At 38.8% G+C, this 27,670-nt stretch overlaps 2 protein-coding genes across 2 annotated transcripts in view; one reads left to right on the forward strand and one right to left on the reverse strand.

Annotated features, from left to right (window-relative positions):
* The first annotated feature begins 123 nt into the window (after positions 1–123).
* Positions 124–15,832, forward strand: rab20 (RAB20, member RAS oncogene family). Its single transcript, XM_067443425.1, has 2 exons — positions 124–577; positions 14,726–15,832. Exons 1-2 carry the CDS (start codon positions 388–390, stop codon positions 15,271–15,273), a joined length of 738 nt encoding a protein of 245 aa, XP_067299526.1. The 5' UTR covers positions 124–387; the 3' UTR covers positions 15,274–15,832.
* Positions 15,833–20,559: 4,727 nt separating this feature from the next.
* Positions 20,560–27,670, reverse strand: part of col4a2 (collagen, type IV, alpha 2) — a 150,471-nt gene continuing 143,360 nt past the window's right edge. The window contains exons 39-48 of the mRNA XM_067443427.1: positions 27,177–27,248; positions 26,810–26,935; positions 25,497–25,613; positions 25,095–25,256; positions 24,780–24,878; positions 23,718–23,864; positions 23,487–23,603; positions 23,006–23,197; positions 22,055–22,341; positions 20,560–21,965 (exon numbers count right to left, since the gene is read on the reverse strand). Coding sequence (XP_067299528.1) covers positions 21,711–21,965; positions 22,055–22,341; positions 23,006–23,197; positions 23,487–23,603; positions 23,718–23,864; positions 24,780–24,878; positions 25,095–25,256; positions 25,497–25,613; positions 26,810–26,935; positions 27,177–27,248 — 1,574 coding nt within the window. The 3' untranslated portion in view covers positions 20,560–21,710. The remainder of the gene's footprint in view (positions 21,966–22,054; positions 22,342–23,005; positions 23,198–23,486; positions 23,604–23,717; positions 23,865–24,779; positions 24,879–25,094; positions 25,257–25,496; positions 25,614–26,809; positions 26,936–27,176; positions 27,249–27,670) is intronic.

The following is a 27,670-nucleotide window of genomic DNA, read 5'->3' on the forward strand; positions in this document are numbered from 1 at the left end:
TAATAATAAAAATAAAACATTTAAAATAAAGTTTTTGTTTGTTTGTTTGTTATTTTGGAGAAAAGCTCGGAATGATTCAGTCTGATTCTTGAATGAATCTTGACTCAAAGACTCGTTGTCCAAACGGACAGCACTGCCACTACCGCTAAACCCAACTTTAGCGGAACCCAAAGTTCTGTAGGCGTTGATATAAAAAAATAAATAAATATAACTCTTCTGACTTAACACACGAATAGGGTTTATTTCGCCAAGCTTTGTACGGAGGACGTAATAAGATCATGCACCTTAAAACGCAGGGTGCGATATCGCGTGCTCTGGATTGTTTATTTTATGTGGCGATTTTACCTGTAAGAGTTGAGCGTGCATGAGTGGCATGTGTTTGGAGACATGCCTCAAGCCACAAGGACCAAGAAACCCGACGTGAAAGTCGTCATTCTGGGGGACATGAACGTAGGAAAGACTTCTCTCCTCCACAGATACACGGAGAGAAAATTTAAGGACACTATAAGCACAGTCGGAGGAGCGTTCTTCCTAAAACAGTGGGGACCCTACAACATATCAATATGGGACACTGCAGGTTGGCTACTTCTACACCTTTTTTTGTTTGTAAAACAGAGCCTAAAAATACTCTAACACGTTATCACAGTGTGTTTTGCAAATCATGATTTCATTTAAAAGAGTACCAACAAAGTCAGCTGAACTTCTAACTATAAAAACAAGACTGTGCTATGTCAGGTGAATTAATTTAAATCATATCTTTTTTTGTCACGTGTGTGTGTGTGTGTAAATTTCTGCTTTTTTATTGCTAGTTCAATTTTGATTTACAGCTCAGAACGGCTTTCTCACAGTGATGGCCTTGTTTTATTTCGTAAATGTCAGCACTTTTTGTTCCTTATTCAGATATTTAGAACTGGCCCTTTCATGGGTGAAGTTCACATAATTTGACCTACGGTACTTCAAAATATACAGAAAAACAAACAAACATTATTTATATTAAGTCAAAATCATGGTGTAGATTATTTTCTAATGCATATTTCACCTTATTTTTTATGTAAATTAGTTAGCCAAAAGGTAAATGCCTTAACTTCACCCATTAAAGGCACTCATTTGACAAAGTATTTTGTATAATGTAAAATAATATAATTCTTAAGGTCTAAACAGATCTATCTATCTATCTATCTATCTATCTATCTATCTATCTATCTATGTATCTATCTATCTATCTATCTATCTATCTATCTATCTATCTATCTAAATGTAGAAAGTAGCCTATGTCATTTCCTGTGGAATTTTATCAGATGACAGCTGACCCCGTGTAGGGCTGTTTGTGGTCTCTTATCTGGGAAAAAGTCACATGCTTGTGTGCTAGTCAGATGAGTGTGTATTGAGAGAGAGAGGGGGGGGGGATGTGTGTAAATGAAAGGTTTCACTGGTCACACAGTCGTAGGGGTGGGGGTTTAGGAGGGAGGGATGGAAAACACTCACCATCAAGTTTGCTCATTTGTCTAAATGTGTGGGTGTCTATTTATATATTATATAGAAAAATAGTCAAGAACCTGAATTTCCAAGAAAAAGTAAAGCATGCCGATCATCATTTTAGCAAAATGACAGTTTTTGTCATATATTTTTGTCATGAACATAACAATGTTTCTGCCCTCTGACCTGATTTTTACAAAGTAAAAGTCCTTTGAGTATAATCCTAGAAATGTTGTCAGGTCGTGGGACACCACATGTGTCTTTTATGTAACTTTTATATTGTTATGAACATTTACTGGACTGAAGCAACTTAGGCTTACTTGATTATTCATAAATATAGGCCTGTATTTTAGAAATTGTTTTACAATGCGTATCAGATATGATATGACATCTACTTTTACATCTTTGAATCATCATATTGTATTGCATTGCATTATATGTTTTGCCCCCACAATAAAAGCTACAGAGCATTTATCATAAAACTAAGCATTTAAATCATCTTAAAAAGAAATTGCTGGGAGATATAGTGTGTGACAACTGATAATTATATGAATTTTAAGTAAGTAGTCTGCTAGATTGTTATTAGGATCTCAGCGATTTACATTAAAGCTGTCCAAATTGTATCTTAATTTTTTGACTATAAGATCAGACTGAAATGGTCAGTAAACTTCAGCTGGTTGTTTGTAACACTTGAATTCTTCAGAGGGATCTGCAGAAGGGCAGGTGAACATTAAAAGGATAGTTCACCCAAAAATGTTAATTATTTCATAATTTACTCAGCTTCAAGACATTTAAGTTGTAAGTTACATTCTTCTTTCAGACAAATACAATCTTAAGTTGTATTATAAATGTCCTGGCTAATAAGCATTATACTGGCAGTGAATGGCAGCCCAAAAAAGTGCATCCATTATGAAAGTAATCCACACGGCTCTGGAGGGTTAATAAAGGCCTTACTTTCTCTGTATTGCCTCACCATGTCTTAGTGAATATTGCTGGTGCTTCTGAAGTTCAAACAGTATTGCTGGTGCTTCTGAAGTTCAAACAGTAGGGCATAATGCTAGCAATGCCAAGTTCATGGGTTTGAATCCCAGGAAATGAATGAACTAATAAATTGTACAGAGTGAATATGTTGTATCCCTCTTGATAAACAGATTGATCAAATAAAATTACATATGATACGCAAATTCGCACACTGCCCCTACCCCTAAACCTACTCATCACACACACACACACACACACACACACACACACACACACACACACACACACACACACACACACACACACTGCCCCTAAACCTACCCATCACGAGAAAATTCTGCATTTTTACATTTTCAAAAAATATCATTTAGTATGTTTATGAATCAGTTTACACACACATAATGGTTTGTTTCAGTGTAGACATTCACACGGAATCACACAGCGTAGTAGACATACTACTACGGTCTACTACGATAGGTAAAAATGCGTACAGATAACGTACAGAAAGCATCCGGAAAATACATTAATGTCAAATGTATAATCTATATGGCGTCACAAAGTTGCATATGCCGAGTTAAAACTGCACGATTTTCAAACTCATCATCGGATCACTGCTTTTTTCACACTGCATGACTGTCTTGTGTAGTGCTCACACCGGTTCACACTGAATGTGTCCATCGGCAACATGGGGGGGGGGGTTCACATTGCATGACTTTACACAGCAAACTACGTTTCCCAAGCAAACACACGTGAGATGTGACAAGTAAACAACGCAAGATCACATGCATCAGACAGTTTTCGCGCAAGACTGGAATTATTATTATTAAAAATGATAAACTGCAGAAAGTTTGCATTCCAAATTTTCCGTGTGCTGGTTTGCTGCGAAACGGAGAAAAAGATTACGGAGGAGGAAATGGTTGGGGAGACGTGAGGAGCAAGGATTGTGTTCTGCAAAGAGAGTTGGAGGTAAATAAATAATTTTCCAATGTGCTGCTGTTGCGGCTCCTCAAGCAAATGTTTGTGCTTTGTTTCAGTTTGATTAAAAATAAAAAATTGTAAACTCTTTTTCAGAGTTGTAAAAATCAATTAAAAACTGATATTCTGGTCTATAACTCCTCCCCAAACTTACTGTTGCCCTGTATTTTGCTCTCTCATTGGCTGTTGGTCATCACCGACGTCATTTTCTGTCAGAACTCATTTCACACAGCAGCATTTTGAATTTCTGACAGGTCCAGATATGCCAAATATCTCATGGCATTGGCGACTCGTCTGCAATTCTCTTTGATCGCGTTTGATCCTTCACACTGTGTCATTGTCACTCACATGCCCGAGCACCTATTTGCCTATGATTTCAGGCATTTGTTGGCAATTTCAACAAGCCTGTCGGTGGGTCCAATCGGAGCTAAAATAGGGCAGTGTGATCTCTGCATTAGTTTCACTGGGGAGGGAGTTTAGAGTAAAATGGACTGGTAAATGGACTGCATTTATATAGCGCTTTTATCCAAAGCGCTTTACATTTTTGCCTCACATTCACCCATTCATACACCGACGGCGATGTCAGCCATGTAAGGCGCCATCCAGCTCGTCGGGAGCAGCTTGGGGTTAGGTGTCTTGCTCATGGACACTTTGACACTTGGTCAAGTGGAACCGGGGATTGAACCACCAACCTTCTGATTTGTAGACAACCTACATGATGCTGAGACTGATCTATGGCTGTGTATGAACATGCTTATTTTGAATAGCCTAATTACTTCTTGAGCGCTAAAAAAAAGTACAGTGCATATGGAAAGTATTCACAGCGCTTCACTTTTTCCACATTTTATGTGACTATTCCAAAATTTATTAAATTCATTATTTTCCTCAAAATTCCTCAAACAATTCCCCATAATGAAAATGTGAAAAGTCAGATTGAAATCTTTGCAAATTTATAAAAAATAAAATAAAATATAAAAAATAATAATCATGTACATAAGTATTCATAGCCTTTTCTCAATACTTTGTTGAAACACCTTTGGCACCAATTACAGCTTCAAGTCTTTTCGTGGATGATGCTACAAGCTCGGCACAACTTTTTTGGCCAGTTTCTAAGATTCTTCTTTGCAGGACCTATCAGGTTGGATGGGGAGCGTAGGTGCAGACTGCACAGCCATTTTCAGATCTCTCAGAGATGTTCAATCGGGTTCAAGTCTGATCTCTGGCTGGGCCACTGAATGACATTAGGGCTGTCAAAATTGCTCAGAAATGACGTGTGAATATTCCCTCTAAAATAAACACGAATATTCAAACTATTCAAATATCTGGTTGTGCATTTTGTCAATTCAGGTTGCGCATTCAGTCATTAACAGGACAAATAATACCAAGAGACACAACTACATGTATAGGTAGTCTATTTAAGTTTAAACATATTTGACAATGTATTACTTACACAAAAACAAGTAAATCAACTAGATGATGCTTTTCTCTGTGGGTAAATGAGCGATGACTGCCGCTGATGGTCTGGAACTCACATCATAATGGCCAAGACCGCATACCTCACTCTCTCTCGCCCTCAGCTCACGCTCTCTGCGCATAACGGTTTAAATATACAAACTTTGAGTGCTGAGCAACAGTTTTGTGCAGGCAATTTAAGGTCGCGACTCTTTTCCCAAATATAGCAGGCTTTATTCAGTGATTGAAAGAAATTTTATTATTTTCCCCCCGATTTATTTAATTTTTGTATAAATTTGAATATTAATTTTTACCTTTGAAATTATTTATTTTTTAAACTATTCGAATTGATATTCAAATTTGGAATATTTGTTGACAGCCCTAAATGACATTCACAGACTTGTCCCATAGCCACTCATTTGTTATCAATTTTTTTTAATCAGTGATATCTCTGTACATTGCTGCATTAATCTTTCCATCGATCCTGACTAGTCTCCCAGTTCCTGCAGCTGAAAAACATCCCCACAGCATGATGCTGCCACCACCATGCTTCTATGGAGATGGTATTGGCCAGGTGATTATTGGGGTCTGGTTTCCTCCAGGCATGATTCTTGCCATTCTGGCAAAACAGTTTAATCTTAATTTCATTAAACCAGATAATTTTTCTCTGCATTCTCATGGTCTGAGGGTCCTTCATGCACCTTATATATAAACCTTGAATGATTGGGATTGATAAGGATTATGATGACAAGAAATTGGTAGTTTTAACGGCTGCAAAATTCCTGATCGTAGCATCCCTACACTAAACAATTTATCTCAAATGGATGCAAAATGTATAAAACTCATTAAATGCAAAATTAATTCCTTATTATTTTACATTTGAACTTGATTTGGTGGTATGCAAGAGCCATGCTCATAAATATTAGAAGTTTAATATGCATTCCGGGTCTTCATATTTTACACATTTTTGCTGCATGATATGCATAAGAAAAAGGAACAAAGCTTTCTCTCACATCCTTCAGACACAGACAGTAGAAGCCAAGTTTGTTGAAGACCACTACATATTTTACAACAATAAGCTTTTGTATTTCTGCTGTTACAGCTCTCAGTATCATGACTGACCTTTAAAAAAAAAAAAATTTTTTTAAAGGAAATAGAGAAAGAGAAAATGAAGGGTTTTTTCCCCCCGTCTGTAACTTAAAGGAGATTTGGACCCTAGGAACTATTCAGGGTACTTGTGTTTAATTCTATTGACCTTTGTACCTTTAAATCCTCATCAGCAGGGCTGTAAAAAGTGCACATTTTCTCATTAAAGGGACTAAAATGCACAAACTATATAATACAGCAGGTTTATGTTTAATGTTTAATCATTTTTACTTTGTAAGTTTAAAAAATACACAATATCTAATTAAACTGAAACTAATGTCCTGGAAACTGTTAAATGGAATAATTACAGTGTTATTAAATATCAAAATGCTTAAATTATGCAATTGCTTTAGATTATAAAAGACTTTGTGTCGTGACTGATTGTGTTGAGATTGTGTTGAGACATTTCCATTTTGACCATAGTTGTGGCCAAATTACATTTACACTTTAACAGATTTAATTGGCCAATTATCATTATATATAAATAAAAGCACAGTGATTTGACTGGCTTGTTATGTAAGGTAAAATATAAATGTATGCAACCTGACCATTACACCAACAGGGACTGTAATGACATCACATTCTAAATACATAGACATTAATATAGAGTTGGTCACCCCTTTGCAGCTCTTCAGGACTCTTCAATTTTGAAGTGTTTCTATGGGAATTTTTCCCCATTTATCCAGTAGAGCATTTGTGAAGTCATGCACTGATGTTGAACGATAAAAGGCTCATAGTCTCTGTTTCAGTTCCAAAAGTGTCCGATGGGGTTGAGGTCAGGGCTCTCTGACAAACAGTTCTTCCTAAACAAACTCATCCAACCATATGTTTATGGACCTTGCTTTGTGCTCTGGGGCACAGTCATGCTGGAATAGAAAAGGGCCTTCCCCAAACTGTTTCCACAAAGTTGATCGCATTGTCCAAAAAGTCATGGTCTCATTAAAGTTTGTTTGCTAAATCATTAAGATTTCCCTTCACTGGAAGGAAGGGACCAAGCCCAACTCCTGAAAAACAGTGCCATAACATTATCCTTCCTCCACCAAACTTTACACAAGGAAACGTTCCCCAAATTCATCGGTCAGTCTTCCAAATAGAGAAGGTAGCAAGTAGCAAGTCTGAATGGCCAAAAATCAAATGAAATCAAATTTTTACAAATGTGTTGTCGCTGTGTTGTGGCTTGTTTCCGTTGTGTTGTGGCTTGTTTTCGTTGTGTTGTGGCTTGTTTCCGTTGTGTTGTGGTGATTTCACTGTGTTGTGGCTTGTTTCCGTTGTGTTGTGGTGATTTCACTGTGTTGTGGCTTGTTTCCGTTGTTTTGTGGTGATTTCACTGTGTTGTGGCTTGTTTTCGTTGTGTTGTGGCTTGTTTTCGTTGTGTTGTGGCTTGATTTCGTTGTGTTGTGGTTTGTTTCCGTTGTGTTGTGGTGATTTCACTGTTGTGGCTTGTTTCCGTTGTGTTGTGGCGATTTCACTGTGTTATGGCTTGTTTTCGTTGTGTTGTGGCTTGATTTCGTTGTGTTGTGGCTTGATTTCGTTGTGTTGTGGCTTGTTTCCGTTGTGTTGTGGCTTGTTTTCGTTGTGTTGTGGCTTGATTTAGTTGTGTTGCGGCTTGTTTCCGTTGTGTTGTGGCTTGATTTTGTTGTGTTGTGGCGATTTCACTGTGTTGTGGCGATTTCACTGTGTTGTGGCTTGTTTTCGTTGTGTTGTGGCTTGTTTTCGTTGTGTTGTGGCTTGATTTCGTTGTGTTGTGGCGATTTCACTGTGTTGTGGCGATTTCACTGTGTTGTGGCTTGTTTCCGTTGTGTTGCGGCTTGTTTCCGTTGTGATGTGGCTTGATTTTGTTGTGTTGTGGCGATTTCACTGTGTTGTGGCGATTTCACTGTGTTGTGGCTTGTTTTCGTTGTGTTGTGGCTTGTTTCCGTTGTGTTGTGGCTTGATTTCGTTGTGTTGTGGCGATTTCGTTGTGTTGTAGCTTGTTTTTGTTGTGTTGTAGCTTGTTTTTGTTGTGTTGTGGCGATTTCACTGTGTTGTGGCTTGTTTTCGTTGTGTTGTGGCTTGTTTCCGTTGTGTTGTGGCTTGTTTCCATTGTGTTGTGGCGATTTCACTGTGTTGTGGCTTGATTTCGTTGTGTTGTGGCTTGTTTTCGTTGTGTTGTGGCTTGTTTCCGTTGTGTTGTGGCTTGATTTCGTTGTGTTGTGGCTTGTTTTCGTTGTGTTGTGGCTTGTTTCTGTTGTGTTGTGGCTTGATTTCGTTGTGTTGTGGCTTGTTTTCTTTGTGTTGTGGCTTGATTTCGTTGTGTTGTGGCTTGTTTCTTTTGTGTTGTGGCTTGATTTTGTTGTGTTGTGGCGATTTCACTGTGTTGTGGCTTGTTTCTTTTGTGTTGTGGCTTGTTTCCGTTGTGTTGTGGCTTGATTTCGTTGTGTTGTGGCTTGATTTCGTTGTGTTGTGGCGATTTCGTTGTGTTGTGGCTTGTTTTCGTTGTGTTGTAGCTTGTTTTTGTTGTGTTGTGGCTTGTTTCCGTTGTGTTGTGGCTTGATTTCGTTGTGTTGTGGCTTGTTTCCGTTGTGTTGTGGCTTGTTTCCGTTGTGTTGTGGTGATTTCACTGTGTTGTGGCTTGTTTTCGTTGTGTTGTGGCTTGTTTTCATTGTGTTGTGGCTTGATTTCGTTGTGTTGTGGCTTGTTTTCGTTGTGTTGTGGCTTGTTTCCGTTGTGTTGTGGCTTGTTTCCTTTGTGTTGTGGTGATTTCACTGTGTTGTGGCTTGTTTTCGTTGTGTTGTTGCTTGTTTTCGTTGTGTTGTGGCTTGATTTCGTTGTGTTGTGGCTTGTTTCCGTTGTGTTGTGGCTTGTTTCCGTTGTGTTGTGGCTTGTTTCCGTTGTGTTGTGGCTTGTTTTCGTTGTGTTGTGGCTTGTTTTTGTTGTGTTGTGGCTTGATTTCGTTGTGTTGTGGCTTGTTTTCGTTGTGTTGTGGCTTGTTTTCGTTGTGTTGTGGCTTGTTTTCGTTGTGTTGTGGCTTGTTTCCGTTGTGTTGTGGCTTGTTTCCGTTGTGTTTCCGTTTGTGTTGTGGCTTGTTTTCGTTGTGTTGTGGCTTGTTTTCGTTGTGTTGTGGCTTGTTTCCGTTGTGTTTCCGTTGTGTTGTGGCTTGTTTTCGTTGTGTTGTGGCTTGTTTTCGTTGTGTTGTGGCTTGTTTTCGTTGTGTTGTGGTGATTTCACTGTTGTGGCTTGTTTTCATTGTGTTGTGGTGATTTCACTGTGTTGTGGCTTGTTTTCGTTGTGTTGTGGCTTGTTTCCGTTGTGTTGTGGCTTGTTTCCGTTGTGTTGTGGCTTGTTTTCGTTGTGTTGTGGCTTGTTTCCGTTGTGTTGTGGCTTGTTTTTGTTGTGTTGTGGTTTGATTTCGTTGTGTTGTGGCTAGGGGTTTCCATGGTTAACCGATTGACTGATTAACCGTTAAAAATTGCGTAACCGAGTGAAACATTTTGCTCGGTTAAGTGGCGTCAATGACGTGCCTTGAATTTAGTTGTAATATATGTTTGCACCCCTATAGACCGCCAGAGCGCTCCCAGACATTTGTAGTATCCATAGGGTTAGGGTAGTATCCACAAGAAGAAGTCATGACCAGCTTTCTAAGCGGGCAAAGAAAGCGTGGGAGCACTTTAAAAATGAGAGTGACGGGGCGAAATGCAAGTATTGCAATGCAGTGGTTACCGCATTTTTCAGGCTATAAGTTGCTCCGGAGTATGAGTCGCATCAGTCAAAATATGCGTCATGAAGAGGAAAATAACATACGTCGCACTGGACTAAAAGTCGCATTAGGGCAGAAGCAGAGCGCGAGCCGCGCGCGCTGTGCATAACGGATCAGAATAAAGAAAGTTTGAAGTGAGAAACTTGTGAATGACTAGAGAAAAGCAGACGTTACTTTAACTGTAATGAAGAAAACAAAAAAGCTGATCGCGGACTGAAAGCAAGATGGCCAGAGCTGAAGGGACGAGTCCACAGATGCTTGAACTCTCTGCCGGGAGAGGCTCATCAGCCGCGCGAGTCAAACGCTGAGTCTGTGTGAATCATTCTCGGCTGCATATTTTACTAACGTTACATGCTCTAATCGTGCAGGCGCCCTCGCGGCCACTCGCATTGCTCGTGAACTGGAGCGCATCTCATCCTAATTTAACGAAACTCAGCGTACGCCTCGCAGACATGAAATAGATCTTAAGAAACTTGAAATGTCTTTTAACAATTTAAAACGAAAAGAAATAGGCTACTCTCTGATTGTGTAATCCATGATGTGCATTTATCTCTATAGGCGCGTTCACTACGGAGATGGTGGTCGTCAAATTAATAAGCTAAAAATAACCCTGACGCACACTATGGTTAACCGAGTATTAACCGCTAAGGGCCTCGGTTAACGGTTAATGAAAAACTTGAAAACGTGCAGCCCTAGTTGTGGCTTGTTTCCGTTGTGTTGTGGCTTGTTTCCGTTGTGTTGTGGCTTGTTTCCGTTGTGTTGTGGCTTGTTTTCGTTGTGTTGTGGCTTGTTTTCGTTGGTTTGTTTTCGTTGTGTTGTGGCTTGTTTTCGTTGTGTTGTGGCTTGTTTTCGTTGTGTTGTGGCTTGATTTCGTTGTGTTGTGGCTTGTTATCGTTGTGTTGTGGCTTGTTTCCGTTGTGTTGTGGCTTGTTTCCGTTGTGTTGTGGCTTGTTTTCGTTGTGTTGTGGCTTGTTTTCGTTGAGTTGTGGCTTGTTTTCGTTGAGTTGTGGCTTGTTTTCGTTGTGTTGTGGCTTGTTTTCGCTGTGTTGTGGCTTGATTTCGTTGTGTTGTGGCTTGTTTCCGTTGTGTTGTGGCTTGTTTCCGTTGTGTTGTGGCTTGTTTTCGTTGTGTTGTGGCTTGTTTTCGTTGTGTTGTGGCTTGTTTTCGTTGTGTTGTGGTGATTTCACTGTTGTGGCTTGTTTTCGTTGTATTGTGGCTTGTTTTCGTTGTGTTGTGGCTTGTTTTCGTTGTGTTGTGGCTTGTTTTCGTTGTGTTGTGGTGATTTCACTGTTGTGGCTTGTTTTCGTTGTATTGTGGCTTGTTTCCGTTGTGTTGTGGCTTGTTTTCGTTGTGTTGTGGCTTGTTTTCGTTGTGTTGTGGTGATTTCACTGTTGTGGCTTGTTTTCGTTGTGTTGTGGTGATTTCACTGTGTTGTGGCTTGTTTCCGTTGTGTTGTGGCTTGTTTTCGTTGTGTTGTGGTGATTTCACTGTTGTGGCTTGTTTTCGTTGTGTTGTGGTGATTTCACTGTTGTGGCTTGTTTTCGTTGTGTTGTGGTGATTTCACTGTTGTGGCTTGTTTTCGTTGTATTGTGGCTTGTTTCCGTTGTGTTTTGGCTTGTTTTCGTTGTGTTGTGGCTTGTTTTCGTTGTGTTGTGGTGATTTCACTGTTGTGGCTTGTTTTCGTTGTGTTGTGGTGATTTCACTGTGTTGTGGCTTGTTTCCGTTGTGTTGTGGCTTGTTTTCGTTGTGTTGTGGCTTGTTTTCGTTGTGTTGTGGTGATTTCACTGTTGTGGCTTGTTTTCGTTGTGTTGTGGCTTGTTTCCGTTGTGTTGTGGCTTGTTTCCGTTGTGTTGTGGCTTGTTTTCGTTGTGTTGTGGCTTGTTTCCGTTGTGTTGTGGCTTGTTTTCGTTGTGTTGTGGCTTGTTTTCGTTGTGTTGTGGCTTGTTTTCGTTGTGTTGTGGTGATTTCACTGTTGTGGCTTGTTTTCGTTGTGTTGTGGTGATTTCACTGTTGTGGCTTGTTTTCATTGTGTTGTGGTGATTTCACTGTTGTGGCTTGTTTCCGTTGTGTTTTGGCGATTTCACTGTGTTGTGGCTTGATTTCGTTGTGTTGTGGCTTGATTTCGTTGTGTTGTGGCTTGTTCCCGTTGTGTTGTGGCTTGTTTCCGTTGTGTTGTGGCTTGATTTCGTTGTGTTGTGGCTTGTTTTTGTTGTGTTGTGGCTTGTTTTTGATGTGTTGTGGCTTGTTTTCGTTGTGTTGTGGCTTGTTTTCGTTGTGTTGTGGTGATTTCACTGTTGTGGCTTGTTTTCGTTGTGTTGTGGTGATTTCACTGTTGTGGCTTGTTTTCATTGTGTTGTGGTGATTTCACTGTTGTGGCTTGTTTTCATTGTGTTGTGGCTTGATTTCGTTGTGTTGTGGCTTGTTTTCGTTGTGTTGTGGCTTGTTTTCGTTGTGTTGTGGCTTGTTTTCGTTGTGTTGTGGTGATTTCACTGTTGTGGCTTGTTTTCGTTGTGTTGTGGCTTGTTTTCGTTGTGTTGTGGCTTGTTTTCGTTGTGTTGTGGTGATTTCACTGTTGTGGCTTGTTTTTGTTGTGTTGTGGCTTGTTTCCGTTGTGTTGTGGCTTGTTTTCGTTGTGTTGTGGCTTGTTTTCGTTGTGTTGTGGTGATTTCACTGTTGTGGCTTGTTTTCGTTGTATTGTGGCTTGTTTCCGTTGTGTTGTGGCTTGTTTTCGTTGTGTTGTGGCTTGTTTTCGTTGTGTTGTGGTGATTTCACTGTTGTGGCTTGTTTTCGTTGTGTTGTGGTGATTTCACTGTGTTGTGGCTTGTTTTCGTTGTGTTGTGGCTTGTTTTCGTTGTGTTGTGGTGATTTCACTGTTGTGGCTTGTTTTCGTTGTGTTGTGGCTTGTTTCCGTTGTGTTGTGGCTTGTTTTCGTTGTGTTGTGGCTTGTTTCCGTTGTGTTGTGGCTTGTTTTCGTTGTGTTGTGGCTTGTTTTCGTTGTGTTGTGGCTTGTTTTCGTTGTGTTGTGGCTTGTTTTCGTTGTGTTGTGGCTTGTTTCCGTTGTGTTGTGGCTTGTTTCCGTTGTGTTTCCGTTGTGTTGTGGCTTGTTTTCGTTGTGTTGTGGCTTGTTTTCGTTGTGTTGTGGCTTGTTTTCGTTGTGTTGTGGCTTGTTTCCGTTGTGTTGTGGCTTGTTTTCGTTGTGTTGTGGCTTGTTTCCGTTGTGTTGTGGCTTGTTTTCGTTGTGTTGTGGCTTGTTTTCGTTGTGTTGTGGCTTGTTTTCGTTGTGTTGTGGCAATTTTTTTGTGTTGTGGCTTGTTTCCGTTGTGGTGATTTCATTGTGTTGTGGTTTAATTTAGTACGGCTGCACTACTGGCAACAACATGCGATCGATTGTTTTGTGGATTATTGTTTGGGTTTAAATGGTCAAAAATATGTAAAACTGCACTGTCTGGCAAGTGTTCAGGTAAACACAGTCGGATATGTCTTTAGTGAACGTACAGTTGAGGTAATTAGATCCGTGCAGGTCTTAAGTCAGACCTAATAATTTGTGTGTTTAATGTTAATCAATCAAACGCCAATGAAAAATAGAAAAAAAACATCACATGCTTGGCTAAATAATTAAAATTTATTTATTAAGAATGAGTGTATAGTTAAATTATAGAGTGGAGACTAAGTAAGCAGTTTTATATTTGATTATTAAATCTCTTTCTTGACTTGCTACTGTTAAATAGACCTAATATAGCTGAAAAATAAAGCACTGGTTTTGTCATATTGTTTGTAATTAGCATTTTTTTTGCCTATTTTTAAAAACAAAGATACAATAAAAAAAAATATTATAATTATAAAATTACATTTAAAAAAAATATGAAATTACTCATATCATGAAATAAGATTTTGATCATCCCAACCTGAAAGTTTAATGAAAGTTTAGTGAATGATAACATGAGTGATAATGAATGAATGAAATAATGAACGCAGATATAATTTGTACCGGTAATATTTAGTTAACTTTATATAAATCTGATTAAGCTCATATAGGAAGCTTTTTGTTGAGTTAAATAGCGTGCTATGAAAGAGCTTGAGTGTAACCAGTGTTGATTCAGCGCATCCGCTTCAGCTCGTGCAGTTCAAACAGCAACGCACGACTAATAATAACTATGATTGGGACTGTCACATTACATAACATTAATGAAAACAATATTTTAATAAATCGTTTTGAATTAATTGGGTTTAGGTGACGTTTCAGCACGTTATTCTTGGAAGAGCGTCCTCACATTCTGAATAACAGATCTGAGGCGGCGTTGTTGTTGTATTATGGGTTATATTTGGTTATTAAATAATTTAATTAAATTATAAATCACATTGACTAATTTTCCAATCCCAGCGCCCTTTTTTTAGATAAAAATTAAGATTAGCCACTGTTGTAGATGCATGTTGCAGTATTAAGGTTAACGATTAATCGATTAATTGACCGTTAATTTAAACGATGATCAATCATGGGAATTTGTGTAAATTGACATCACTATTCCTAATATAAGGATCCAAAGGAAGCTTATGCCGTGACTGTTCTTCAACAATATCTTGCTATATTCTTCGGCATGTTTATTGCTGCTGTCTAGCGTGGTCCGATGAGTCGGTGGGCGGGGCTACTGAATTACATGTGCTTATTATTCTGGAGAGGCGGTGTTTCGTCAGTCGATGTCGCAAGGATTAAGCTCACGATCATTTTCTGGGTCTGGTATCTATGAAAGCTTTTCTTTGACTAACAAGGAAGTTTTCCGCTCTGAAACTTACAGGATCATCTTATATTACCATGACCTTTTGTATATCAAAAGCTGAAGGGAAAGATGATTTCTCAATTCATCACCCCTTTAAAAAACAAAATACAGTAAAAAAAAATGGAGCTCAAGAAAAGAGCAAGTTCTCCAAATGAATATTGATGGTCATGTTTGTGCTGTGCAGGTCGAGAGCAGTTCCATGGTCTGGGCTCCATGTACTGCCGAGGGGCAGCTGCAGTCATCCTCACCTATGACGTCACCAACTGGCAGAGCCTGGCTGAGCTGGAGAACCGCTTCCTGTCCCTGACCGACACTGCCAACACCGACTGCATATTTGCCATAGTGGGTAACAAAACAGACCTTACCGAAGCTCACGCTCAAGGCCCAGACACGAAAAGCGAGCACAAGGAGGAAGCTCAGGCCGTGATCACGTGTCCGAGTCCTCCCGCCGTTCCGCTCCAGCACAAGCAGGTCAGCAGAGAGGACGCCTTCGCTCTGTACGGCCGTGTGCTGCGCTACAAAGGCCTGGAGGAAAAGGCCTGTCTGCCTGCTGAGAGGGTGTGCTTTGAGACGAGTGCTAAAACAGGATACAATGTGGACGTTTTGTTTGAAACCCTCTTTGATCTGGTTCTGCCCTCTATCCTGAAGAAAAGGAGCGAAGGAGAGAGTTCCACGGTGGACCTGGAGACGCCAATGGAGGCGAAAAGGATTAAAGCAGGATGTTGTGTCTAGAGCCATACACACATAGGAGACGCGAGGATTATGCGATTGTGTTGTTAATCAGTGCCAAAGAAGGAATGGATCTAAATCACACCGCCACTAAACATAAACTAGAGTTCATTTGAACTTCATGTGCTGTTTTTCTTTTTCTTTTTTTGGAGGGGAATTAAAAAGATAGAAGCACTTGGTGATCTTGCTTAATTCTATTTGTTTTAATTTTTTGACATAGTTTTACTTTTGAATCTTTGCATTAATGGAATGGAATGGTCATGATCTCTGTGGTTAAATTTTTTTAATGATTGAAATTATATTTACAATATATTTTGTGAAAATGATATGAACATTTTCTGATACTGCCCCATTAATTCTAACAAGAAAAAGAAAAATCCTTAAATCTTGGAATAAATCGGTTAGTCTGTATGAGAGCTTCACAGAGTACACTATATCATAAAAAAATGCTGGTAATTTGCTGATTTGTGGAGCAAGAAACATAATCAATGTTGAACAGTTGTGCTGCTTAATATTTTTGTAGAAACTATGATTTTTTTTAATTCTTTGATGAGTAGAAAGTTCAAAATAAAAGCATATATTTGAAATAGATTGTTTATATATATATATATATATATATATATATATAATATACTGTCACTTATGCTCAGTTTAATGTGTGCTTGCTGAATAAAAAAAATAATTTCTTAAAAAAAAATCTTACTGACCTCAAACTTTTGAATGGTTGTATGTCATTAAAGTGGCCTTCATTACTTTTATTTTGCAAGAATGGATGTGGGGATCTTTATAAATGTATACTTTTGTTTCTACACATTGTTTAGATGATACACTATATTGCCAAAAGTTATGGGACGTCTACCTTTTCATGCGCATGAACTTTAATGATATCCCATTCTTAATCCATAGGGTTAAATATGGAGTTGGCCCCCATGCTTTGCAGCTATAGCAGCTTTATATATTCTGGAAAGACTTTCCACAAGGTTTAGGAGTGTGTTTATGAATTTTTTAACCTGGATGAGAAGGCCTGGCCCATAGTCATAGTCCGCTCTAATTCCTCCCAGAGGTGTTCTGTTGGGTTGAGGTCAGGACTCTGTGCAGGCCAGTCAAGATCCTTCACACCAAACTCACTCATCCATGTCTTTATGGATCTCGCTTTTTGAAATGGTGTGCAGTCATGTTGGAACTAGAACGGCATCCCCAAACTGTTCTAACAAAGTTGGGAGCATGGACTTGCCCAAGTACCGTTCTGCTGGCAACCGCCAAACCCAGACTTGTCCATCAGATTGCCAGTCAGAGAAGCATGATTCATCACTGCTCTAGAGTCCAGTGGTGGCGTGCTTTAAACCACTGCATCCAACGCTCTGTGATGTAAGGCCCTGTCCCAAATGGCATCCTAAACCCTCTCAGTCTTCCTCTAAGTCCGCACTTTCACAACGTAACTGCCCTGGAGGAAGCCCGCTGGGTAACCGCTCCAGTGCAGGCTCGGCAGAAGTGCGCATCGAGGACGCACATTCCCCAGAAAGTTGGCGACTTCTGCACACTGTGCACCTCAGCATACGCTGAACCCGTTCTGTGATTTTACGGGGCCTACCACTTCATGGCTGAGTTGCTGTCGTTCTCAATTACTTGCACTGTTATAATACCATGACAGTTGACCGTTAAATTTCACGAATGGACTGAGCTCCTGAGAGAGACACATTTTTCACAAATGTTTGTAGAAGCGTCTGCATGTCTAGGTGCTCGATTTTATCCACCTGTGGCCATGGAAGGGATTGGAACTCCTGAATTCAAGGATTTGGAGGCGTCTCAATACTTTTGGCAATATAGTGTATCATTTAAATGAGAGATGACACAAATTATATTACAAACAAAAAGCATTTATTGTCATTTTATTCAATAACACTATAATTCAATATCAATGTCTTCAAATATTCCACATAATTACATTTAAAGTACATTTGCTATAAAAAAAAAAATAATAATAAAAAAAAAAGCAGTGACGTTCTCAATGCAAATGTTCTGAATTATAATCTTGTTTGATTCTCTTTACTTGTATCAAATACCTACTAGTGGTTTATGGGCTCCAGGACAATTATACTTGTGCAATGTGCACTGAAAATGTGCAAAGCTGCTCAAAGTCCAAAACTTTTAAGCAACCCACATTAGCCATTGTTTACAAACTGAATGGAGAATATAGCCTGTTTGTGCATTCATGTGGAAGTGGGACAAAGATTGAACTTTAGTCTTCTAATGACCTAAACGCCCCCTGTAAACCTCAGAGAAATCAGTGCAATTGCTGTAACCAACAGAGGGTTCAAACAAACAAACAAACCAGAATGAGCCTCTTGACCGGACAAAATTCTAGTAAAAAGCTTCAAGTCTCAAAGTTTATGACCTTTTATGAAGTAAAATACAATGCTGTGATGACATTACATGATAAAGGGTTCATGCTAAAAAAAACGAAAAACTTGCCCAAGAGTGACGATTAATTTATAGCTCCTCAATAAACAAACATAAAGCAAAAATAATGTACAAGCAGCAGAAGATAGTGTTAGTGTAAGTCTGGTGAAACTATTTATATAAGGATTAAAATAGCAGATATGTTTAAGTGGCCTTGTGGTTAAGCATTGTGTCATTGACCCTGATAGATGTCATGGCAGTTCCATACGGATCAAGAGTAATTAGATGCACTGTAAAAACTTTCAAAAGTAAGTGTTTGTGCTGCCTTTATTTTAAGTTTAATCAACTTGAAATGTGTAGTTGCTGATAACTTTGATATTTGAGTTGACTAAGCTTAAAATTTAAAGGCAGCACAAACACTTTTTTATTACAGTGTGATTTCTGATTCTGATTCAGTTCCTCAATTTTATTTTATTTTATTTTATTCATTTTAAATAAGATTGAATATTCGTACTGAAGTTTTGATTGCAATCACTATCCCCAGAAGTTATGTAGTCAAATTATTAATAGACCGAAACAATTATTTGGAATAAACTGTATATAATTCAAATTGTATTTTGCAACTTTTCTATCTGTGTATATTTCTTAAACCAATAGTCCTGCTTCAGATGTGTCATGCTCCATATCTGCAAAGCAAGGTGGGATTGCTGATTCATTTGCACAGAGGACAAAATAATATGCAAGCTGATCAGCCCTGCGTATTTTATGATGAATGCATTTGTTCCAAAACCATTAATTGAGATCACTGGGTTCCAGTGTTTTTAAAAGGCAGTGAAAGAGATGGCAGATGCTATTGACACAGTCTACATTTCTGATTCCGATCACATGTAGCAACTATGAACGCATTTCTGAAAATGTGTTTCAGTAAACATGTCAGGCGTTGTCATAGGAAAAATGCTTAAAGTCGCTGCAGAAACAAGGTTGTGCTGTCCAATATAATAGGACATATATATAACACTACATTTTTATTGCAAACCCCTCCAGGTTGCGGTTGTTGTTTTGGCGGTTACCTACCAAACATATGATGAAATATTTTACAGACCGTTCTCAGTTCGTTTCTCTGGGTGGTTTCAGGTCTGAGATTAGCTGTTTTCACTGGTGTTCCTTAGGTCTCAGTCTTGGGCCTTTTACTCCTTTATATCTGTCACCACTTGGTCATTTGCTGTGATCGCTTGGCCTCCATTATCAATTTTATAATGATGATGACATGCAGATTTATTTACACCCAAAATCTGGTAAACACCCTGATATTGGTTTTCGTTATGGCTGTATTTCTGAGATAAAACAACACAAAACATGGATGAGTAGTAATTTCTTGTGTCTGAACAGTGGTAAAACTGAAGTTATGCTCATTGGTTCCCATCATCAAATTTCCAAAGCTGATTCACTGTCTTTGACTTGATGGCCCTGTTTTGGAAACTCAAAGTAAAGTGAGGAAGCTTGAAGTTATTTTCTATGATCCAACATCCCTTTTCATCTCAGAAATATAGCAAGAATGCGTCCTATGCTAAATTTCTCTGTAGCTGAAAAGCTGATAAATTTCTTTGCCATCTATCGGGTAGATTACAACAGCCTTTTAGGTGGAGTTTCTAAATCACTTCCTAACAAACTGCAATGTATTCAAAACTCAGCCACCAGGATCTTAGAAACCATTGCTGATATTCTGGAAAACAAACGAGGCTACAGGACACACACATCAGATTTGAACAATTCCAATTTATACTAATTTATATCAGATTCTAATAAGAAACACAAATAATCCGATTTCAGTGTTTTCAACGTTTTTTGAGATGTCTGGATGCGTCTTGGTGTTCACACCCAAGCATTTTTCACTGGCGATGCGCTAAGTAAATGTGCAAATTCCCTCCCTGACAGTAGATGGCGCTTTTGATTTGATTGCAGATCAAAGAGGATGCGATGGTGAGTTTCCATCGAATCCTATTTGATCTGCAATCAAATCTTATTGCCACACTTAACGCCATAACAACTCCCTCTTATTCAAGATTTTTGTAGTCGCTGTGGCATTTAATACCTAAAGCTCTTTATGTTCAGACACCAAAGAGACCAGCAGCTCTGCATTCATCTTGCCTTGAAGCATCTTCTTCTTCGCCAATGTGTGCCCGTTAAGACCGTTTTGTGCTTGAATGCCACCGAGTCATGTTTTACTGTAACTTCAGCAGCTCCAGGCGCATGAACGAAAGCACCGATCTCATTGGTCGACCTGTTTTTAACGCGGCACGCCAAACCAAAATTAACAGATGCGTAAAAAAGAATACACGTTTATGGCTGCTGTTTTGTGTGTTGGTGTGCACACACATTGGAACCTTTTGTTTAGTAACAAGGTGTGAAACGACAGCAATAAACACGCAATAATCACGCGGGTGTGAACAAGCCTTAAGACTGCAAAAGTGGTCCAAATCTGACTGTTTTCCCATATGTGACTCAGGTCTGAGTTTTTGTCTTAGCAGTGTGAACAGCACAAACCACACGGAATCTGATCTTTTCTATTCTGATTTGGGCCACTTCCATATGTGGTCATAAATCTGATACAGATCTGATCAGATTTTCGACCTCATTCTGAAAAGCCAGATCGGAATTCATGTGACTTTTACACAACTCTAGATCAACTCTAGATCAATTCATCACAATTCTGCGCTGATGGAAGTCATTCCAAAGGTTTTAAAGACTTGCCTTCTTTGTTCACCTTGTAAATATTGAAGACAAGTCAGCTCATACTTGAATCTAATATTGGCCACATTGAAAACATGATGGGGAAATAAACTAATATGAGCAATAAATCAGAATTGAGCACTAGCAACATAGACTAAACAATATTTTTACACGGCTGGTGTATTTTTCCAATTGTTTTCAATGGGAGTGCCACGTATTTAAAACACCATGAGCGCAACGAGGCTCTGAGCGATCAGCGATTTTTACCGGTCGCCGAAGCTGAAGAAAGTTCAACTTTGAGTAAAACGCAGGGCTCATCATTGTCACTTTTTACCCAGTTGTCCAATCACAGTGAAGGAGGGGCGGGACAAATACAACACCACCAACCGCCACATTCATGTATGTGCTTGTACAACGTCAACAGATGACAACAACATGCAAAAATGATTTAAAACAAGAGCCAAAGCAAATACTTTACATTGTATCGGCATTTTTATATAGAATTAATACATAAACCAACTATCTGTGAAATGAGACGCTTGTAACACTTCCGCGGATATTCCGTATCATAGCAAGCAAAGAGTCTCAACTGAAGAAAAAAAAAAAATGCTGCACTGCCAAAACGCTAGTTTTCAGCAGAACACCTAGCGTTTTTTCCAGCTGGCTAAAAACCCTTTGATGGACACACAACCTAAGTGTAACAAAAGGAAGTTTCTGTTTACACCAATGATGCCTTTCACACAAAGTGCAAATAAGTCATATTGTATTAGTACTAAGGATAAATAGCCTTTGCTAACGAAGTTGGCTATCTGCATTTAGTGTTAATAGACACTGCCTTTTAAAACAATGGAACCTGTTCTGAATAAGAACCAGTTCTTGATCCCCAACACTCAATTCACATAAAATGCTATCACATAACAGTAAAGTTCACAGGAGTGCATAAGCATGGGCTTCTTTGGTTCAGCTGTACGTATTAATAACAAGATATTCAGGTCTGATAATGCTGAGGTAATAAGTTAGAAATTAAGCACCATTTCATACATTAAGTAAATAATACAGAGAAATTACATAGCTATGCTTTCATGCATCTCTGGCTTCACTTCTCATTATGCACATGTACTTCAATATCTTCAGTCATAAGGCACACAGTAGTGATATGTGATGGCATATGTGATGCATTAAATACGATAACTAATTTCAAAAGCCTAACTTGCCGCATCCTATTGAAATTTGGAATGAAGGATTTGCAGCATTCTGCAGGTGTTAATTGTCATGCTGCTGCAATAGTGTCAGAGTTCAAAGGTTACAGGTCAGAGGTTCTTCATACACACTTGGCATCGGCTGATGCGTGACAGGAGCTGACCGGCTTTGAGTGTTTCAGAAGCAGGGGAACTCTGGAAGGACTGATCGATAGAGGTCAACCAGAAACTCTGCTTGTTGGCGAAGTAGTGACATGTACCCTTGGCCCCGTTACACTCGATGAAGGGAGTGGTGCGGAAATCTTCTAGACAAGAGCCCGGAGACACCAGAGACTGACCTCCACCTTCATCTCCAGCGGCCGTGTGCTGTGCGAGTGTGACAGAAGGACACAGAAGTTAGAGGTCTCGGCGAACACGTTAAAATGATGAAAGTGTACAAAAAATTCAAGTCTCACCATAAGGAAGGAATAGCCAATCCAGAGACTTCTCCAGCCAGATGGGCATTGTGGGATAGTTATATCTTGGCTGTGTACGGCGATGGCCACAGATGGAGCTTCACACACGGAACAGCGGCTGATGTATGGTTTTATCTCGGCCTCCTCCACAGGCATCATGGGAATGGGAGCGGTGGTGGACAGCCAATAGGATTTGTCATTACGGCTGGCATAGTAACATATGTCTCCCGGGTTGCAGTACAAGAAGGGCATGGTGTTAAAACGGGGGAGACATGAGCCGGCTAGACCTGGAAAACAAAAATAGAGACCTGTAAGGCATTTTAAAGCTTTCATACAGGGCCGTAACTGCCATAGGCATAGAGGGGGACACCCAATAATTGGAAATGGAAAAAATGGGGGGGGGGGGGGGGGTACAGTGTGTGGTGGTATGTTCTTCACATCACATATGTTTTTCAGTTTAAAAAATAATAATAATCGTATAATATTTATTTTGATAAAAAATGAAAACTGGTCCCACCGACCCAAACACCATGGACAAGGGTGTAGTAGGAATGTGAAATAATTTTCCTTCTAGACTTTTAGTTGGTGCCTCTTAGACTGAGAAAAGCCGGAAAATGTATTTTTGTTTCATGTGGATGAAAGACAACAATTCCCAGAATGCACTTGCTTCGCTGCCCTTTGAGGCCATTCCCACCGGTTACATCACCGCGGCACCAGTCCACTGTCGTTTTGATTTTTATAGTAAAAAAATCATTTAGTTCAGTTAGAGAACAGACAAGCACAATCATTCAAATCTACTACTAATATACTACTGATACAAACCTTAATGCTAATCGATGAAGTGGCCTTTTAAAATGGCTCGTACACAAATTTGTGTGTACTCATGCTTAGTGAATGAGACCCAATAACTCCACATCTTATCTTTTTTATAACTTCATCAGCTGCACTCACCCAGGTCTTGGTTGTGGGCCTTCTCCTGTCCCTCAAAGTACAGAAGGCTATAACCGTCCCATAACTTGGACATGCCCACAGGGCACATGGGGATCTGCTCAGACTGACTGTGCTTCACCAGCAGGTAGCCAACATTCACACTGCGGCCAGCCATTCCAATAGAACCCGGTAAACCGGAGCGTCCTCGGGCCCCTATAAATTCAGATTTATTAAGCTTCTAATTCAAGTGTATACAGCAATTATTCCCATTTAAATTATTTTCATTGAATGTTTATACAAAACCAATAACTTTTTAAGAATGTATTAAATTTTGGCAGCCAATAAACAAGTTTTAAACAATGACATTGTCCTAACTGAGCAAATGAAAGAAAAAATTACACAACAAAAATTTTACTCATAATCATTTATAATTAACCAGAACCAGCCATCTGCAATCCTCAATCCTCTAAACCTCATCCATCGACACAAACACACCATTTACCTTCTTCGCCTTGCAGGCCAGGGTGGCCCATTTTTCCAGGATCTCCACGGAAGCCTGGATTTCCTGGTATTCCAGGGAGACCTGGCATGCCTTTCTGCCCCTTTGGACCCATAACCCCTATGAACAGATAATAGCTATTTACATGATGAACTGTGATTCTGGAAAGCAGCAGAGAAGAAGCGTCACATTCATGACTACATTAGCTGAGGCTTAAACTGACGCTTCTTGTACCTGCATCACCAGGAGGTCCAGCAGGGCCCGGATTCCCGCTGCGTCCCTGTGGTCCTTGAATACCCATTGGGCCAGGATTTCCTCTCTCCCCTGGAAGTTTCTGTGGAACTGGTGGAAGTCCTTTAGCACCGGGTATCCCAGGAAAACCTGAAAGAACAAGGCAGAGAGAATGGATAAGGTGCAGACAGTCAAACTTGATGCAGATGAACACAAATGCTTCTGATCCAGTTTCGGGTCTGAATAAATAAGTCATTATAAATGTTCAATATATAGTCATTAAGATGTATTTACCAAGTATCTTGTTACAAAAAAATGCAGGTCAGATGAATGTACATAGCCCTGCACATGACATGCAGGGAAAAAAAACTAGACGACTAAATCGTGCTCACGACTTATAAATCAAGGGAACTAATTAGTTAATTGTGCATAATTAATAACTGTCATGTGCAGGGCTCCAGTAGAATGCATGGATTCAGTATGCAGATTAAATTCTCTGTATATGGAAGTATAATAATAACTAATGGCTTTTAAACAAAACATTTTTCTTTTTTTTTCTTTTTTTTTACACCAATAGAAAAGACTGTGCTTGCAATTTAATACATTGTATTTTCAGAGCTTGCATTATGGACTGAATTTGAACCACTGAATGTATTGTGAATTTGTAAAGTGAAATAAATGTTCTGTCTGTCAAATGTATTTTTAAACAGACTGAATATTTTGTAAATGAAGTCTGAAAGGTAAATACGGAATCTTGAATTTTTTATATAATTAAATTGTGCATTAAATGTTTTCAATATACAACCCTCAAAAATGCAAACCCTAAAAATACTATGCATTAAAATTTGATTGAAAAAAAAAAATAGTGCAATTCAGCATGCTTGTTTTATTTCAAAGTGATCAGTCCTTATTTTATTACCATATTTGTATAATCAAAACATTATAAACAAAATATGATATATATCATTGAATTGGTTGACTAGAAATATCATATAGTGAACCTGTTTGTGCATATTAAATTTAAAATATTTTATTATAATAAATAAAAAGGACCCAAATAATCACCTGGGGGTCCGGTATCTCCTTTAGGTCCAACAGGGCCCCTGTCGCCTTCAAAACCACGTCTTCCTGGAAATCCCATCATTCCTGGTTCTCCTTTTTCACCTTTAAATGAAATAAAGCATTCCTACATGACTCAAGTTCTTTTTCAGTTCACAGGACCAAAATAAACCGAGCAGAATAAGTAAGTGTAAAACAAAACATTTTTTCTCTTTGTTCACATTTATTTGCTCTTGTATTAATCATCATAAAGATTATTACATAACCGTTTTGATTTTGCCAATGCAATGAGCTTTACCATATTCATATTTCATAATCTACCTTTTCTTCCTGACACTCCGGGTTCTCCTGAATGTCCTTTTTCTCCTCTGTCCCCTTGGACTCCCTTTTCTCCGCTGAATCCGAAATCCCCTGAATTTCCTTTCTCTCCTTTTGCTCCGAATGGCGATGGTTCACCTGGAAGCCCTCTGGGACCAGGAAAACCTGAAGGATGACAGACAACAGGTGTTCACAATTCATTTTCAAGATTTTAGATTAAGAAATAAGTGAATTGTTTATATTTACTTTACTAATTTACTTTTTGTAAAATAATAAAATTAAATGGATGCTAGTAATTTGGACAAATGGGGACCAAAGTCCCTTTGATGAATCTCCTCCTTCTTATACTATCTCTAGTACTCAATAGTAGTGTTTATTATAAATATATAGTAATCGGCCCTTCACCTGGAAGTCCTTTAGTGCCTGGAAAGCCGTAGTCTCCAGGAACTCCTTGTATATCAGAGAATCCTTGAGAGCCAGGAGGTCCTGGTAGACCTGGACGCCCAGATTGACCTTTATCCCCTGTAAACACACAGCACTTCCTGTGTTTAGAATTGATGCATCGTTGTATCAAATAAATCATGTGCAAAACTCAGTTTCAGAACAGGGGTGATGCGATTACCTAATCATGAAAAGTATATAATACAGCATTATAAATATTTTCTCCCTTTGCATCAAAGGACACTACTTACAACATGCATTGCAGTCTGATGAACGCAACGGCCAATTAGAGGTGTTTAAATGTGTTGCGCTGAAGATCTGATTTGCTTAAGCTCACTGAGTTTTGCGTTCCTGTCATTATAACCGTATGGCAATAACAGACTCGCTGCAGTGTGTTTGATGTTCTTGATGCTTCTCTACTGTTGCACTACATTACGCACCGCTGTGTTTGTTGTTAGTTTGATTAAAACTTCAGCAGTCTAACACAGCACTCAATGTCAAAATGATCGTGATGGCCAATCAGATAAAAGAAGGCGGGGCTTTACGTTCACAGAAGACTGGACACAGAACACAATGTTTTTGTTTTAACAGTGAAAGAGTGCCTGATAGAATATAAGTAGCAAAACATTTAATATCTGACAACTGTTTCACGATAGACATGTTCAACGACCGTAACTTTTTTTTCTTTTCTTGCCGTTTTGATGTGAAAATATGCTATCATTTACATGATTCATGTCCATAATTGAATCATATGTCACAAGAATTGTTTAGCATTTTTGACATTTAGATTAAATGAATGTGTGCATGCCTTACAATAAGCAAGAAAATTGCAAACCGTACACGGAATTCACTCCAGACTAAAAAAAAGTCTAGAATTTTCTATTTTATTTTATAAACTGCAGGCTGCAAAAAGTTAATGAGAATTAAAAGCTAGACAAGCATTAGCAAATGTTGCAGCACATTGCTTTCTTCACCTGAAGCAAAATTATTTTTTTAGCTATTTAGAGTCCAGCTATTTTTTCTATTTTTTAAACTAGACAAGTTTTCTTACTTTTAAAATAAAATATTATTTGCAAATAGTTGATTACTTCACAAAAGAAAATACCTTTCTGTTTTCTTTATTCCCTTAAATCTCTTTTAAACCTTTAATTCCTACTCAATACTTAATAAAAATAAAAATACCAACTACCCAATTTTAGTCTGACTGGACAAAAGCCCTGAATACTCACTGACCCTAGAACCGGCCGTGTTTCAGAATATGATGGATTTTAAGCTACCTGGTTCTCCAGTGAAACCCTTGAGGCCCAGCGCTCCGGGGGTACCAGCCTCTGTGCTGGGGACACCGGTCTCTCCTATCTCTCCTTTTGCTCCTGGGTTACCTGGAGGACCCTGGTTGTCAGTACCTTGTGGGGGACAATATAAACCAAAGATATCATTCATTTCTGCATAACAATGATATGGCTTTACATAAGGTAATGTACAGGAAAATCTAAATAATAATAACAACAATTTGTAATGATAATAATAAATAATAATGATAACATTGCTAAACTGTAAATCATATTACATTATTCATATTCATAAGTCAAGATAAGATTTATAATATTATAAATCCTAAGATAACAAATATAACTGAAGAGGTACCTGGAACACCCTGGATACCCTTATGACCTTTCAGGCCATTCAATCCTAAAATGCCTTTAAGTCCAGGAAATCCTAGAGGAAAAATGAGCCAGGAAATATTTGAGCATACATTATATAAAGTGGTGGAAATGGCTACGTAAATACGCAAATCACACATTTTTGAGGATGAGCACTGAAGCATGTTGGCATGAATCATGACAGTCGACATAATGAGCTACATTTTTGTGCAAAACTGTTCACTTTCATAGGCTATTAAGAGAATAAAATATAGAGATTGTTTAAATTTACTTAAAAAATGTACAATTAACAAGTGTGAACTCGAACGCTACCCCCTTCAAAATTCACTCCCTGGACTCCACACGGCCCCAATTTCCAGGCCTGAATAAATTGATCTACTTCTAAATGCATCTATTCAGAAATAAGGCTTCTACTAAATGCACATAAAAATATAAAACATTTACAAAGATTTTGATTACATTTAGAGCTCTACTAGC

Source organism: Pseudorasbora parva, chromosome 5 (assembly GCF_024679245.1).
Source record: "Pseudorasbora parva isolate DD20220531a chromosome 5, ASM2467924v1, whole genome shotgun sequence".
NCBI lineage: Eukaryota > Metazoa > Chordata > Actinopteri > Cypriniformes > Gobionidae > Pseudorasbora > Pseudorasbora parva.